We start from the raw sequence: 15,650 nt of genomic DNA, 5'->3' as shown, positions 1-15,650 counted from the left end.
GGCGTCACCCTCCCTCCGCTCCTCCGCAGATGTTCTGGCCTTGTGCTGAACAGCCTTGACAAGGCGCTGGTGTTTGGGCTGCCGCCGCGCGGGGCTCGCCCAGCGCCAAGGCTCTCCCTCCTGCCCGCTCTCCCCCGCGGCGAGGGGGCCGGGGTGGGCAGGAGGCTGGGAGCGGACAGAGCCGGGACGGCTGACCACAGCGGCCAAAGGGACAGTCCGTGACACGGCGTCCGTGACACAGCGTCCGTGACACAGTGTCCATGGCACAGCGTCATCCTCGGCAGTGAGACTGGAGGCAGAGGAAGGGTTTTGGCTCCCAGCGCGGCTGTTGCTTGGAGACCAGCTGGGCACCCGGCTGCTGGTGGGAGGCGATGAGCGACTGCTTTTATAGCACTGGCATTCGTTTTATTTTTTCCTCTTTCCCTCACAGGTTAAAGTGTCTTTATCTCAGCTCACGGGTTTTTTTGCTTTTGCTCTTTCTGTTCTCTCCCCGTCCCACTGCAGGGGGAGCGAGTGGCCGTGTGGGGCCTCGGCTGCTGGCCAGGGTCAGCCCACCACAGCCCCCCGGCATCCCGCGGGACATTTCGGGCTGGCTCGTTCCCACGCACCCGTCCCTGCACTAGGAGCGGTGGGAGGCCGGGAGGGGCGGGGGAAAGGGCCCCGGAGGCTGTCACAGCGGTGGGTGCAGCACGTGGTGCGGCGGGTGCAGGAGATGGAGGAGCTGGCATGGGACCGACAGACACAGGTCCAAGTCCGGCACAGGAGGCCGCTCATGGGGCGGGTTTCTGTTTGGCTCCCTGGCAGGTTTGCCAGGCCAGCGTGGCACGGCCGGACGCAGCCCCAGGCACTGGGGCGGGAGATGCCGTGGGGCCGGCGCAAGGCTCTGGTGCCAACCTGGAGAGCTGAAAGCGGAATCGGCCCTTGGCATCGTGGCCGGCCGATGGCAGAGCCCAGTGGCAACGGTGGCGCAGGGTCCCCGGCTGCCTGGCAAGGCCAACGAGTCAGACACGGCCTCTGCTCGCCCGCCCCGGCCCGGGGACGCTCCCAGGTCAGCCCAGAGGAGGTGTGCTGTGGAGCCAGCGCCACGGGCAGAGCCCAGTGCTGTCCTCCGGGGTCGGCGGAGAGGGGCCGGAGCAGAGCGCTGTGCCGTCCTGGTCGGCAGCGCCGGGGTCTTGTAAAGATCCCCTGGGGTCAGCGCACCGCGAGGGCGAAGCAGTGCGGGGGACGAGGCCAGAGAGCCGGGGCGGCCGCTCTGCCCAGCAGGGAGAAGGGGGGCTGCAGTCCCACGGGGATGCCCAGGGCAGGGGCCGGGGAGCGCCGGGGTCTGCAGGCCCCACGTCTCCCCACTGCTCCAGCCTGGGCACCCGGCCCTGCCGAGCGGGCAGAGCGGGCAGGGAGCTGCCACCATGGCTTGCCATGGCCCACAGCAGCGGCCAGCTGGCACCGGGGCTGGCCCTCTGCCGAGGCGGCCCTGGCATCGGTGCGGCCGTGCGGGGAGGAGCGCTCCCGGCACCGGCAGCCCTGCGTGGCCGTGCACGGCAGGGCCCGTCTGAGCACCCACCCCCCACAGCCGCCCCGGCGGGGACACGTCCTTCTGCCACGCGCCCGGGCCCGCCCGCGGTGATGCCTTCGGGGGCCATCACAGGACCATGGCATCGTTTAGGTGGGAAAGGACCTTTAGGGTCATCGGGTCCAACCGTTGACCAATAACCCGCTGAAGGACGGATGTGCTCCTTAGCTCGCCTGTTGCTGCTCATGTATTTGTACAAACATTTTTTGTTGTCTCTTACGGCAGTAGGCAGTTCCAGCTCCAGCTGGGCTTTGGCCCTTCTAATCCTCGCCCTGCGTAAGGCCGGGGCAGCCTCGCCGTGCTCCCGAAGGAGGCCGGAGCCGGGGTCTCCGCTCCCAGTAACAGGCGATGGGACGGGAGGGAACGGCCCCCAGCCGCGCCGGGGCAGGGTTAGGCTGGGCACCGGGAACCGTTCCCGGGGCAGGCCCGCGTCCCACCGTGGGGGTGTTTAACCGCCGGGCAGATGCGGTGCGCGGGGACACGGGTGGGCGCCCGGGCCCTCCCCCCGCCCAGCCCAGCCCGCCCCGCCACTCCCTGATCCTCCCGCCCCGGCGGCTGCGGCGGCCGCCCGGAGCGGCGCGGGGGCGGCGCGGGAAGGGCTCCGGCCCCGCAGCGCCCCGAGCCACCCGGTGCCCCCGGCAGCGCGGGTGCGGCCCGGCCCGGCCCCGCTCCCGGGGAGGCCACGGCTGCGGCGGGCGGCGGCGCGGGGCCCGCCCCGTCCTTCCACCGCCCGTGACGGCGGCGGCAGCCCCGGCACGGAGAGCCCCCGCCCCCGCCGCTCGGCCTGCCGAGCTCCGCGGCGCCCGCCGGCGGCGGGGCCGGGGCGGGCCGGGGCGGGGCCGAGGGCGGGGCGGGGCGGGGCCGAGGGCGGGGCGGGGCCGAGGGCGGGGCGGGGCCGAGGGCGGGGCGGGGCGGCCTCTCTGGGCCGCCGGCGGGAGCCGCTCGCTGGTTCCGGCGGCCGCACGTGACCGGAAGCGGCGCGCGGCGGCGGCGGCGGCGGCGGCGGCGGCGGCGGGATGGCGGCGGAGGGGGACGTGGAGCTGGAGCTGGAGACGGAGCCCAACGGCGGCGGCGGCGGCGGCGATGGGGCGGGCGGGCGCGCCGCCGAGAAGCCGCGGAAGCACGACAGCGGCGCGGCGGACCTGGAGCGCGTCACGGACTACGCGGAGGAGAAGGAGATCCAGAGCTCCAACCTGGAGACGGTGCGGCGGGAGGGCGGGCCGGGCCGGGCCGGGCCGGGCGGGGGGGCCTCGGCGGGCCCCGAGCGCCGCGCCTGCCGGGGCCCGTCCCGGTGACTGCGCTCGTCCCGGCAGGCCATGTCGGTGATCGGAGACCGGCGGTCCCGGGAGCAGAAAGCGAAGCAGGAGAGGTAACTGCCCGCGCTGCCCGGGGCCCCGGGGGGCGGCCCGGTCCCTGCCCGTCCCGCACCGTCCCCGGGCCCCGGCCCTCGGCTTCCCTGTCGGACCTCCCACCCCTTCCCCGGGAACCGGGGCGGGCGGCCGGCCTCCTCCCGGAGCACACCGGCTGTAGGGCCGGGGCAGTGGCCGGGGGGGGCCTGTCGGTCGGTCACCGGGGGGGCCTGTCGGTCACCGGAGGTTGGTCTGTCTGTTGCCGTAGGGAGAAGGAGCTGGCAAAAGTGACCATCAAGAAGGAGGACCTGGAGCTGATCGTGAGTAGCGGCGGGGCGCCGGGCGGGCGGTGGCGCGTCCCAGCCCTCGGGTGCAGCCGGTGTCCGGTCACCGAAACCGCACCGAAAGACGAGGCCGCGGCTGGGCGGCCCCCGCTGCCGCCCCCCGGCCCGGCCCGCGACAGCGCTCTGCGGCCACCGTACGGGGCCGCGGCTCTCTCCCTGCAGATGACGGAGATGGAGATCTCGCGGGCAGCCGCCGAGCGCAGCCTGCGGGAGCACATGGGGAACGTGGTGGAGGCGCTGATCGCCCTCACCAACTGAGCGCCGGGCCCGCCGGACGGGCGCTCCCTCGCCGGGCGCAGGGGTGGCTGGGCCGCGGTGCGTTACCGTACCCAATAAAGGCACTGGTGGGAGCGGGCTGTCACTTTGGTCTGCGCGGCGCCGGGCGTCTGCACGGGGCACACGGTGGTGACGAGCGGGGCCCAGCCCGTGGGAAGACGCCCGCCATCGCGCTGGCAGCGCCCGGGCACCCGCGACGGGAGCGGGACGAGGCGACCGGCCCGAGCGCCGAGCCACGCCGCTCTGCCCGCTTTTAACCCTGGCCCCCGGGGCGGCACGGGCGGCCGCTGGACCAGCCCTTGTTCTCTCCCACAGGTGGTGGCTCCTGTCACTCGCCTCGGCGAGTCTGGCTGTGACCGGTGGCCCGAGGTGCCGGGGTGAGCCAGGAGCTGGGCGAGGTGGCCCCAGGGCGACAGGCAGAGACCAGCCTGAGCCCACCGCTGCCTGCGCCCTCCCACGCGCTGGGAACGCGAGGAGTTTTGTTAACGTTGCCCGCGGGGCTGTGCTGCGGCAGGAACCTCGTGTCTCCCGTCCTCGGGGAGCGCGGCTCGCGTGGCGGGGAGCCGCAGCCCCGGGCAGGAGGGCGAGGGAGCGGTGGCAAGCCGGGAGCGGTGACGGTTGCCCCCATGCACCCTGCCTGGTGCCTCCCAGGCTGCGCCTGCCCGTCCTGGCTCGCAGGAAGGCACGGAACAGGACAGCCGCGTTTCACAGCCAGAATGAGTAAGAAAACGACCGCTTTAATCAAACCGACCCCCCACCCCCACCCGCACAGGTAGAAAAGCCAAGCCCTGCAGAAACAGGGTGAGGAGACGGGGTCACGCCGTTCCACACCAAAAAAAGGGCCCAAACTGGTAACGGGGAAAGTACAAGCCATAGGGAGATGCTGTGGACCAGATGGGTATAAAAGTCCGTTAATTCCTCCAAAAGTGGGTGTGCTGGAGCCGGGGGCGTTGCCGCGCTCCCACGCAGCCCTGTCGGGCGCTGCCGAGGCTCTCGGGGCTGCTGCTGGTGGGACGGTGGCGCGGCCACGGGCCTGGCCGGCGTGGACAGGCCGTCGTCCGCCGCGGCGCGCGGGCAGGGAGCCCGCCGGGTCTCCGCAGCGCAGGGAGCGGGACACCGCGTCGACGGGGAGGCGCGGCGCAGGGGCGCGGAGGAAGGGCTTGTCACCGCACGAGTCCTGGCACAGCGCTGTGTCCCTCCTGTCGCTGCCCAGGCTCCCGGCAGCCGGCAGAGAAGCGCCCTCCTGCCCGCTCCCTTAAGTGGTTTTTCGCTTCTTGGCTGAGGGTCTCTCAAAGACGTCCCGTACGCCCGCCGCTTTCTGCTTAAAGAACTTGGTGTTCTGCGCGCTCTCCTGGCCCCAGGCAGAGTCGAAGGAGGTGGTGTCCTGGTCCACCAAGTGCGTGTACTTCGTCCGCCCCGAGCGCCCAAAGTTCTTGACCTGGGGAGCAGAAGAGCTCGTGAGCAGCCGCCCAGGGAGGACGCAGGGACCCGCGGCTCCCCCCCGCCCAGGAACCGCGACGCCTCGGCGCGGCACGCGAGCCGGGCGCCCCCCGGCCAGCACGCCCACCCACCTGCATGACTTTGGGCAGGATGGTCTTGTTGAAGTGGTCCTCAAGGGTCGGGGCGCTGAAGTCCCTCTTGTACACCTCCTCGTCCTCATCCTGCAGGAGAGGGACACGCCTGCTCAGCCGGCAAGCTTCCAGCAAGCGCCAGCAGCCGGCAGAAGTCGGGGAGAGCCACCAGAACCCCGTGTCGCTGCTCTGCCGGGGGCCGCCACGGCGCTTGCAGTGCTATTAACCTACTGCCGAAGGTGGGGGACGCGAGCGTTGTCCCCCAGGCCTGCCCCTGGTGCCCACCCTCGCGTCCCCTCAGGCCACGTCGCCGTAGCCCAGGCAGAGCTGGCTCGGTTCTGGCAGGGTCCCTCAGCCACAGAGCAGCACGGGGACAGCTCTGCCGCTTCGGCTCCATCTCAACTGGGACCCCCGACCCCACGCGCGCTGGTGAGGCAGCGCAGGCCGGCTCCAGGCAGAACAGTGCCCGTCCCGCTCAGGCTCCAGGCCAGCGCCTGGCAGGCCGCCGCGGCGTCACCGCTCGCCCTCTCCCGACCACACTGGTGTCACTGCTCACCCTCTGCCACGAGAGCTGGCTGAGTTCAGGTCACCTCGGTCGCTCCAGCCCCGTGCTGCCTCCGCGGGCCAGCTCCCATCCCAGGGCAGCCCCAGCCCCGGGGCACTGCGGGGGGAGGCTCCCCACAGGGAGCAGACGTCCCCTTGGCCCCACACGGCCCCTCGGGTGCGTGGGCCCTGCCCCTGCTGCCAGCGCGGCCGTGCCCAGGCCCCCACAGCACCACTCACCATGAAGAAGGCACCGCGGTGGTAGTACTTCTGCAGGAACTTGTATTTGCCCTTCACCGCCTTGTTGGTGATGACCTTGCCGTTAGCCCGAAGCTCGGCCCGGCGCTCCTCCTCCGTCAGGTTCCGCATGCGCTCGATCTCTGCCTTCTCCTTCTCCATGCTGGGCAGGAGAGAAACCCCTGAGACCCCGCGTCCCTCCCAGGACGGCCACTGTCGCCAGCTGCCGTCCCGTACATCTCCCGACTCTGCAGGGGAGCAAAGGCACCCCGGGGGCGGGCTGGGCCGGGCAGGCTTTGGGCGCCTGGTCTGGCTAAGGCCGCGCTGCCAAAGGGAAGCCTGAGGAAGAGACGCCTCAACTGCCCGCGGCCCCTCAGCCTCGTGTCTACATAGACGATACTTACGCTTCTCGTTCTTCACGGTCCCGTTTGATGCGCTTCAGCTCACGTACTTTCCAGGCCTCGTACTCCTCCTCGTCGTTCTCGTCATCGGTATCGAGCGCATCCAGTGCTGCCAGCGAGCGCTTGTTCTCCTCCAGCTCCTTCTTCGCTTCCTCTTCTACGATCTGCAGCAAGGAGCAGGCTAAGCTTGCTGCGGTGACTGCCGCCCCCCGGCGCGACCCCCAGCCCGCCCCTCGGCACCTTGAGGGTGTACTTGCGCCTCTCCTCTGCCAGCCTCTTTGCCTCCTGCTCCAGCTCCTTCTGCTTCAAGGCTTCCGCTTCTCGCTCCTGAACCGTGATCCGGTCCTTCCTGCGGGCAGGGACCACAACAGCCTTTCAGCTCCTCGCAGACTTCTCCCTGCTCCTGCACTGCAGCCTTTGCTCTCTCCAAGGACGGGCAGAGTCCCAGGGCTCTCCCCTTTCTGGCGTTGCCCACGCCGGGGCTACCATGCTGTTCCCTACAGCTGCAGGCGTGCATGCAAGCAACAGGAGACCAAGCCACCAGCTGCGGGGCACGGCCTGCCGATGGCTTCCCTTTGCTGCCGTACGGCACTTGCCCGAGGGCTCCGGTCAGACCCTGCCGCGACTTCCACCCACAGCCTGATCCCGCAGCGCCCGACGCAGCTGAGGAGGGGCTGTCAGCGCAGGGATCGCCCCTCGCTCCCCCCTCGGGGAGGCGGACCCCCGCCCCGGCAAGGCAGAGGAGACCACGGCAGCGGCATCTGCCCGGCCCCCAGCTCCCCTCCCGTGCCCTCGCCCAGGGCTGACCCACGCGCACGTCACCCACTTGCGGATGAAGACAGGTTTGAGACGCGGCTCCATTTCATCCTCGCTGTCCGTGTACTCCTCGTACTCGGACTCTGACTCGGACTCTTCTCCGGATCGACCCTCATCTTCCAACTCCATCACTTCCATCTCCTCGGTTTTCCTCTCCTGTGCTCGCTGACGCATCATCCCGCGCCGACGCTCGATCTCCTAATGGAGACAAACACAGAGGAGTTGGACGACCGGCCCCGCTACTGCTTCCCTCTCGCTCTTCTGTCCAAAGCGTGCGATGTCTGGAGTGCTGGTTACGAGACGATACGCCCGTCCCTCCAGACGTAGGGTGGCCTCTCCTGGCGTCCTGTCCCGCGCAAGAGGGCAGCAACCCACGAGTTAAGTCACGGCCAGCTGTGACACTTGTCCAGCTCCAGCAGACAGCCCACGCGCCCGTGCAAAGGGCGGTTCCAGCCTGCGCCGCTCAGGGGCTTCCCTAGGCCCGTTACTTGGCTCTGCAAGCGCACCTCATCATCGATCTCTTCCTCCTCCTCTTCGCTGGTGTCCTCCCGCTCCAGGCGCCAAGCTTCCCCCTCCACCTCGGAATCGCTTTCTCCAACCACTTCAGGCTCCACAATTTTACGGTGTCTTGCCAGCCTGCAACAGACCCCAATTAAATGACAGCACTTCAAACGTAAAGAGGCTGCAAGAAGTTAACTATTCGTGAATCGTTCCTAAAGAGGCCGTGGTAAACGCTGGAACTGCCGAGCGTGGGCAGACCCCACACGTTCCCTCCCAGGAGGCTGGCGTGGCCGGGCACCGGCAGCTCCTCCCTGTCCCTGCTCTGAGCAGGAACGGAGCTCCCAGCAGGAAGCCTCCCTGTCACCGGAGCCGAAAGCAGCAGCAGCTCCATGGGAGGAGGCAAACGGCACTCGGTTGCTCCCTGCCCGGAGCAGACTTCACGTGGCACCGTCCCTTCCCCCCACCCTGAGCCTCAGCATGCTGCGTTCATTTTTATGTCGGGGCCCGTTTTCACCCGCGCCCACCTCAGCACATCCAGGCTGTGCCCTGGGAAGCAGTGACCCCTGGTCGGAGGGGCTGCACACGGCAGGGCCGGAGCCCCAGGCACGGGGCAGCACAAACGTGAGAAGAGTCGGAGACTCTCCCGCGCTGCCTGGAGAACGATCCCGGCTTTTGCCCGGCGTTCCCGCAGTTCCTGACTGCGGCAGAGCGGGGTGCGGCCGCCCCAGCCCCCGAGGAGGGCAGACCGGCTCCCCGCCGACCCCAGCACTCACCGCTCCTCCACATCCTCGGCGATGCGGTTCTGGAGCCGCCGGAGACGGGGGTCGTTGGCGAGCTCCTCCTCCTGCTCCTCGGGCTCCACCTCCTGCTCCTTCGCCTTCTTGATGAACTGGAACTCCTCGTCCTCCTCCTCCGAGGACTCCATGGGCGCGTAGTCAGGCCGCTTCCCCGACACGTACCGCTTCACCTTCACCTTCTCCATGGAGAGCTCGCCTGCGGGCGCCCGGGCCGTCACCAGGGGCCCCGGGCCCGCGTCCCCCCGCCGCCGCGGCTGGGCCGGCCCCGGCCGCGGCCCCACACTCACCCTTCTCGTTGCGGACGGGCACGGCGCCCGCCGTGGACTGGATCGGCGGCTGCTTCATGAGGGCGCTGGGGACCGACATGGTGGCGGCGGGACGGGGGCCGGGGCCGGGGCCGGGCCGGGGTCGGGCAGCAGCCGCTGACAACGGCTCCGCGCAGCCGCTCACCCGGAACGGGAACCGCGCCCGCACTTCCGCCGGAAGCGGAACCGCCACCGGGCCCGCGGCCGGAAGTGAGGCTCGGCGGGGGGGCACTTCCGGGGCGCTGCGGGGCGCGGCGCGGCGCCGCGGCGGTGGCGGCCCCGGGCGGTGGCGGGGAGCTCCCGCGCAGGCCGCGGCTCGGCAGCCGGCTGGGGTCGCGGCCGGCCGGCGGGCGGGGCCGGGGCCGGGGCCGGGCGGGCCGGGCCCCGCAGCCGCGCCCGAGCCCCGCGCTCGGGCAGGTGCCCCCGGGCGCTCGGGGCCGGTCGCTCCGGGCTCCCGCCCCGGCCGGGCGCGGTTCCTTTCCCGTACGCGGCGGCGCGGTGTTGCCGCCCAGCGTCGAGCGGGGCGCCGGCAGCGCCGCGGCCCGAGGGCAGGGCCGCCGCACGCCAGCCGCGCCGGGGCCCCTCGGGCGGCGGGGCAGCGCCGGGGCGGGTTCCCGCTGGCCGGCCGGGGGAGCCTGGCTCCAGCCCGGCCTCCCGGTGGTGCCGCGGCGGCCGCGGGCGCTGGCTTTAGAGCCCCGTCCGTCGCCCGTTGCCGCCCTCCTGGGTATGGAAGCGTTTACCCCGGGTGCTCGCTGTGTGCGGAGCACGGCGCTGCGCGCCGGGAGGGGACCGAGCCACCGAGGGTCCTCTCTGCCTCCCCGGGGGCCCCTGCGCAGTAGGTATGGGGCTCTGCTCGTGGAACCGAGCCACGACGAGGGCGATGGTTCATCCAGCGCAGGTGTCGCCGAGGTGAAGTCGGCCTATGCCCTGCGTCAAAACCGGTTCCATAAAGAAATAAAGACAGGTCATTGTCGTAGGAGACTCCCTTCACAGCCACACACAGGTCTGCGCGGCTGGATGGGATCCACCCGGGGGTGCCGAGGGAGCTGGCGGCGGTGCTCACCCAGCCACTCTCCATCATTTACCAGCAGCCCTGGCTAACTGGGGAGGTCCCAGTTGCCTGGAAATTAGCAAATGTGATGCCCATCTACAAGAAGGGCCGGAAGGAGGATCCAGGGAACCACAGGCGGTCAGCCTGACCTCGGTGCCGGGGAAGGTCATGGAGGAGATCATCGCGAGTGCCATCACGCGGCGCGTAGGGGACAGCCAGGGGACCGGGCCCAGCCAGCGTGGGTTTATTGAAGGGAGGTCCTGCTTGACAAACCTGATCTTCTGTGACAAGGTGACCGCTCAGTGGTGAGGGAAGGCTGTGGATGGTGTCTGCCTGGACTTCAATAAAGCCTTTGACACTGTTTCCCACTGCATTCTCCTGGAGAAACCGGCTGCTCAGGGCTTGGACGGGCGTATGCTTCACGGGGTAAAAACCTGGCTGATGGCCGGGCCCAGAGAGTGGTGGTGAATGGAGTCAAATCCAGTTGGTGGCCAGTCACCGGTGGTGTCCCCAGGGCTCGGTACTGGGACCAGCCCTGTTTAACATCTTTATCAACGATCTGGGCGAGGGGATCGAGGGCACCCTCAGGTGACACCCAGTCGGGCGGGAGCGTTGATCTGCTGGGGGGCAGGAGGCTCTGCAGAGGGCCCTGGCCAGGCCGGGGCGATGGGCCCAGGCCCCGGGGTGAGGGTCAGCAAGGCTCAGGGCCGGGTCCTGCCCTGGGGGCACAGCAACCCCAGGCACCGCTGCAGGCGTGGGGAGAGCGGCTGGGAGCTGCCCGGCGGGAAAGGGCCTGGGGGTGCTGGTCGACAGCCGCTGGACACGAGCCAGCAGGGTGCCCAGGTGGCCAAGAGGGCCAGTGGCACCCTGGCTTGTGTCAGGAACAGTGTGGCCAGCAGGAGCAGGGCAGGGATGGTCCCCCTGTGCTGGGCACTGGTGAGGCCGCCCCTCGAGTGCTGTGCTCAGCGCTGGGCCCCGCACCCCAAGGCGGCCATGGAGGGGCTGGAGCGTGGCCAGAGCAGGGCAGCGAGGCTGGGGCAGGGGCTGGAGCACAAGGCTGGGGAGGAGCGGCTGGGGGAGCTGGGGGGGCTCAGCCTGGGGAAGAGGAGGCTGAGGGGAGCCCTCATCGCTCTCTGCAACGGCCTGAAAGGAGGCTGGAGCCGGGGGGGTCGGTCTCTGCTCCCCAGGAACAAGCGATGGGACGAGAGGGAACGGCCTCAAGCTGCGCCAGGGCAGGGTTGGGTTGGGTATTGGGAAAAACTTCTTCCCCCAAAGGGCTGTCAGGGCCTGGCCCAGGCTGCCCAGGGCAGGGGCTGAGTCCCCATCCCTGGGGGTGTTTAAGAGCCGGGGAGATGCGATGCTTGTGGACATGGTTTAGTGGTGGGCTTGGCAGTGCTGGGTTAACGGTTGGACTCGATGATCTTAAAGGGCTTTTCCAGCCTAAATGGTTCTGTGATTCTATAGTCCCCTCTTCGTGCAGGGCTGGGGTGGATGTGACAAACCACAGAGGCTGAGCCGGCCCCTGCTGGTACGGCCACCTGGACACCGTGCTCAGCGTTTTGGTGGTGCCATCACCGTAACTCCACGGGGCCTTGCCGGGCTGTGGGACGCGTCCTGCGCTTGGCAGGGTTGCTGAATTCCTCCTGGCACAGCCTGGGAAAACCGCTGCTCCCTTGGTGCACAGCGGGGCCCGGTGGCAGAGCCGCCGGTGGGTCTCTGCTGCTCCTGCTGCCTGCGCCACTGCTCTCGGGGCAGAGCTGTGGGCAGTCGTGGCCGCTGCCTCTGCCAGCCAGAGCTGAGCTCTGGCCCTTCTGCCCTGCCTGCTGACAGCCAGCCCCACCGAGCCCCGCCAGCCCCACCGAGCCCCAGCGCTGCCGCCTGGCTCTCCATGTCCCCGGCAGCAAGGACCAGCGGCCCCTGCACAGCCACGTGTCCCACCGCAGCCCTCGGGACGGCCAGTGCCAGGAGGCAGGGCTTTCCAGAGGTGCCGGTGAGGTGACGGCGGTGGCGTGTGTGTCGGGAAGGGGCCATGGCTGCTTCATAGCAGGCGGGAGGGGTTTTCCGTAAGTGGCCAGGTGCTGCCCGTATCAGCACACGTCAGCCTCTGAGGGGTGCGAGGTTTCACAGAGGAAAGTCGAGGGCAGAGCTGGGAGCCATTGGCTTGCACAAGTTGCCCTGCTCTGGCATCCAACCGCAGCAGATAAGAGTTCTCTTGAAGTTGAGCAAAACTGTGTCACAAACCACCGCAGCCACGTCTGCCATCCTGTGCTGCCTTCTCGAAAGAAAGGAAGAGGTTTTATCTTCCGGGAAGTCCGCCTGCAGGAATTGGCCTGCGGCACCCTGCGCCAGGGGGATTTGGGAAGCAGAGGGGCCAGAGCCGTGCTTTAGCCCTGCGCTGCCGGGTGCCTGCCCTGCCCTCGCCGGAGAGGTGCCCTCGTGGCCGTGCAGCAGAGGCCACGTGGGGCGAGGCCAGCCGAGGCGGGCAGCCAGGAAAACCCAAAGCAAGCACGCTTTTCCAGTTGGTGGGTCAGCGCTGGAGCATGATCCCAAAGGAGGTGCAGGGAATTCTTTTCCTCCGCTGGGGTGGAGGGTCCCAGCGGTGGCTGCAGAGGTGCTGAGGCTGGCATGAAGGCAGGCTCTCTCCTGGGGGACTCATCTCGCCCCGGCACCTCTGCGGGCCGGGGCCGGGCAGATCCAGTTGGGTAACCACGATCCTGCCGGGCTGCAGGCGGGGGGTGGCTGCCCCAGGCACAGGGGGTGGGTGGACCCAGCCCCTCGCTGCGCTGCTGGCTGCGCCCGGCCGTCCTGGACAACGCCGTTTCCACCGCCAAGCCCCAGGCAGAGCCATGGGCTCTCCCCAGGGCCCCCCAGCTTCAGCGCGTCCTAGCAGCAGCGGGGCAGGGAGGAGGGACGGGTGTGCGGTGGGACCCCAGTGCCGCGGGCTCCCTTGGTGCCCTGTAGCTTGTGGTTTGCCTTCGCAGCCCAGGCAAAGCTTCATAATCCTATAGCAACCGATGGTCCTCCCCAGCCTTGCCCACGAATAAGCAAGAGCTCATTTGGGTGTTTCTGGCCTTTACGCCCAGATGACAATTAGAGCTCCTGCTCCGCGTTTGGTCATCTGATGAGATATTAATCTTGAGGGTTATCACAGTGTGTTGCCACCTAATGAGTCCTGTGCCACCACGGCAAGGAGCGAGCTTCAATATATGACTCGGTGAAACAATTAGGCACACCAGTTTAAGGGAAGCTTGGGAGTTGCACACAAAGCACATAGTGTCCCGTTCAGGTGAAGCAAAACTAAAGACCTCGGCAAACAGGGAAATGCTTTCCTGGCTCAGTTCTGTGACCGCAGGCATCGGGGGCCGTGGTGAGAAGCGGCCCGCAGGCTGCGACTTGTCTTCGCTGCCCCGTGTCCCCGTGACAGGCACAGCCGAGCTGGAGAAACCAAACGCCGGCATTGCCCGAGCTGGTGCCGCAGGGGGACCCGGCCCCGAGGTCTCCCCGGGCAGGGCCCTGTGGTGCCCATCGCGGCGCGGGGTGTGCGGGGGTGTCGTGGCTCTGCACCTGCCCGTACCGGATCCCCCGGGGACGCGGCAGAGGGGCTGCCAAGAGCTGGTGCAGCTGAGGGCAGCCCCAGCCCCATCTCCCCAGCGCAGCGGCTGCTGATGTGTCGGCCCTGCAGCCGCTTGGCAGTCGGCAGCCGGGCTGTGGCAGGGGCGGGGGGCACTTCGTGGGGCTGAGGCCCCCCGTTCCCGGGGTGGCACGAGGCCGCGTGAGGCTGGCAGCCGCTGGCGGGAGCGAGCCAAGAGCACAGCTAGCGTCCGGCATGGGCCCGTCCGCTCCTCGGTGCTCTGCCAGCTTGCTGGTGAAAACCTGTGCCTGCCAGGCTTTGGGCTGGATTTGTGTGTGCCTATCCGTAAGCACCCCCTCCGCCGCCCGCGGAAGCCCACGGGCAAACAGGGCTCTTGCTGAGGGGCCGCGGGTGGGCTCTCTGCCCTGGTTTTTCCTGCACGCGTGGACTTGTGTTCCTGTGCGTGTCACTTGTGTGGAGCCCCCCGAGTGCCGCAGGCACCTCCCAGTGCTCGGACCAGGCAACGCCGTCCCTGCGCAGCTGCAGTTGTAGGGGGACAGGCGATGGCGGGGTGCAGCGCATGGCAGCCCAGGGCAGGGGCAGTGCTGTGGCAGGCTGCGGGTCGATACCTTGGCAGCGTTACGGCTGCTGATGACACAGTCAGCGGCAAATAAAGTTACAGATCCACCCTGAGCCACTGCTGTTTGTGTCTGCAGCTGTACCGCAGGGCAAGGTCAGGGTGTCCAGGCTGGGCCTTGAGTCCCCTGCGTGTGACCACAGTGAGCTGTTGTGTCTGGGAGCGTGGCTATGAATAGAGCCTCCCGAGCCGGTGGGACCGAGCCACGTCAGTCCCAGCTCCAGGGGCACCGGGGCCTTCCCAGGAGCCTGTCGGTAGGGTCCAGCGGGGAGCGGAGGGAGGAGAGGGGCCGGAGAGACTCCAGGGAAAGGGGAGCTTTGGGAGAGGGCACGGCGGGGGGCTGGGGAAACCCATCTGCAGCACAGCAGAGGGGCCGCGGGCTTGCCCTGCGCCCGCACGGGCACGGGGGGCAGAGCGGGTTGCTGTGCTCCAGGTAAACATTTCCTTACTGATTTGGTCCCTCTGCATGCCCTCTGCCTGCCGTCGCTGCCCGTTATTTGGTTTTCTCCGCTGTTTGTGAGGGCCCTCTGCCCTTCCTCTGCTGGTTCCCCACTCGCTGCTCTGCTTTCGGCCGCAGCGCGGTTGTGTCGTGGTCCTGCTTTGTCCCCAAGCTCCCCCCAGGCTGGGGTGCCTGCGGGCAGGGGTGCAGCCCCATCGCGGCTCTGCCTCCCGGAAAGCTCGGGCAGACGGGCAGTTGCATCACTGTTGGAGCTTGTGCAATCTCTGCAACCCAAAAGCCAAAAATTGACCTGATTTTTCCATGAAAGTAGGTTTCTATTGATTGTTGTGTGCTGCCGGGCCGCGCCACATAGCGTGCTTGGTGCGGAGGAGCACGGGGGGGTCTCCCCCGGCCCCGGTGAGCAGCGTGGCCCCCGTGACTACAGCGTGGGCTCCCGGGGATGCCGCGGGACATAGCCTGGCAGGGCAGACCTCGCGGGGAGCTGCTGGCTGGCTCGCGGTAGCGCTGCTGGTGCGACGGCGCGCTGGGAGTCGCTGCGCGGAGCAGCCCGCTCCTGGCCATCTCCTGGAGCACGCCGATGCCTCCAAGCGACGGCCCCCAAGCCAGTTAAATGTCCAAGAGGAGGGTTCGTGGTCCTGGCAGAGGCGGCTGCGGTAGCTGCTTCGCCCCCTCGCTGCCCCGTAGGCAGCGGCTGAGGAGAGGGATGCCAAGCAGCCCCGTAAGGGTGGGGGAGCAGCAGCCGTTCAGATCCAGCCTGGCGGCCCTGATCTCTGCTCCGTCTGGGAAAGCAGTTCCCATTGACGCCCGTGGCTTCGTCCCACAGCCAGATGCTCCCAGGTACAGGCGTTGTCTTTGGCAGGGGCGCGGGGTCAGCGTGGGGGTCCAAAGCCAATAGTTTATGTAAGAGGGAGGCGCTGCCTGCCCTGCGGCGCCGAGATAAGCCGTGGTGACAAGGGGCCCTTTGTCAGCTCCTCTCCCCAGCGTGACATGTCACAGGGGCCAGATGCAACGGCTTGTCACCTGCCCAGGCACGGCCGCCAGCGCCTAAAGGAGGCACCTGAAGATAAGGCGTGGGGGCAGGAGGAGGCAGCCCGCCTATGGCCCTCCCTCCCACCACCGGGCCGGGGTCCGGCTCAGGACCTGCCCCCAGCGCACGTATCCCCCATATATCTCCACGGGGCACTCTCGGCTCGGCTGCGCATCCAGGGGCTGCGGGGCCGG

At 69.0% G+C, this 15,650-nt stretch overlaps 2 protein-coding genes across 2 annotated transcripts; one reads left to right on the top strand and one right to left on the bottom strand.

Moving 5' to 3' along the window:
* The first annotated feature begins 2,578 nt into the window (after positions 1-2,578).
* Positions 2,579-3,613, top strand: HYPK (huntingtin interacting protein K). The gene is made up of 4 exons (XM_082322376.1): positions 2,579-2,772; positions 2,884-2,939; positions 3,188-3,239; positions 3,426-3,613. The coding sequence occupies exons 1-4, from the start codon at positions 2,587-2,589 to the stop codon at positions 3,519-3,521; spliced, it is 390 nt and encodes a 129-aa protein (XP_082178502.1). The 5' UTR covers positions 2,579-2,586; the 3' UTR covers positions 3,522-3,613.
* A 640-nt stretch (positions 3,614-4,253) lies between these two features.
* MFAP1 (microfibril associated protein 1) lies at positions 4,254-8,880 on the bottom strand. Its single transcript, XM_082322785.1, has 9 exons — positions 8,693-8,880; positions 8,382-8,601; positions 7,614-7,743; positions 7,118-7,305; positions 6,532-6,640; positions 6,295-6,455; positions 5,894-6,053; positions 5,111-5,200; positions 4,254-4,977 (listed from the first exon to the last, which is right to left on the bottom strand). The coding sequence occupies exons 1-9, from the start codon at positions 8,769-8,771 to the stop codon at positions 4,795-4,797; spliced, it is 1,320 nt and encodes a 439-aa protein (XP_082178911.1). The 5' UTR covers positions 8,772-8,880; the 3' UTR covers positions 4,254-4,794.
* Positions 8,881-15,650: the final 6,770 nt, after the last annotated feature.

This window comes from Platalea leucorodia (assembly GCF_965183815.1).
Source record: "Platalea leucorodia genome assembly, chromosome: 9".
Taxonomy (NCBI): domain Eukaryota; kingdom Metazoa; phylum Chordata; class Aves; order Pelecaniformes; family Threskiornithidae; genus Platalea; species Platalea leucorodia.
The sequence above is the reverse complement of the archived record's forward strand: the minus strand, read 5'-3'. Positions and strand labels throughout refer to the sequence as shown.

Bases quoted from the DNA above. Each gene is read 5' to 3' on its own strand.
- HYPK (XM_082322376.1), top strand. From the start codon at position 2,587: ATGGCGGCGGAGGGGGACGTGGAGCTGGAGCTGGAGACGGAGCCCAAC. The intron at 2,940-3,187 runs GTAACTGCCCGC...CTGTTGCCGTAG, and splicing joins CAGAAAGCGAAGCAGGAGAG to GGAGAAGGAGCTGGCAAAAG. The intron at 3,240-3,425 runs GTGAGTAGCGGC...CTCTCCCTGCAG, and splicing joins AGGAGGACCTGGAGCTGATC to ATGACGGAGATGGAGATCTC.
- MFAP1 (XM_082322785.1), bottom strand. From the start codon at position 8,771: ATGTCGGTCCCCAGCGCCCTCATGAAGCAGCCGCCGATCCAGTCCACG. The intron at 7,306-7,613 runs GTGCGCTTGCAG...TGTCTCCATTAG, and splicing joins AGGAAGAGATCGATGATGAG to GAGATCGAGCGTCGGCGCGG. The intron at 6,456-6,531 runs GTGCCGAGGGGC...TCCTTGCTGCAG, and splicing joins GGCGCAAGTACACCCTCAAG to ATCGTAGAAGAGGAAGCGAA.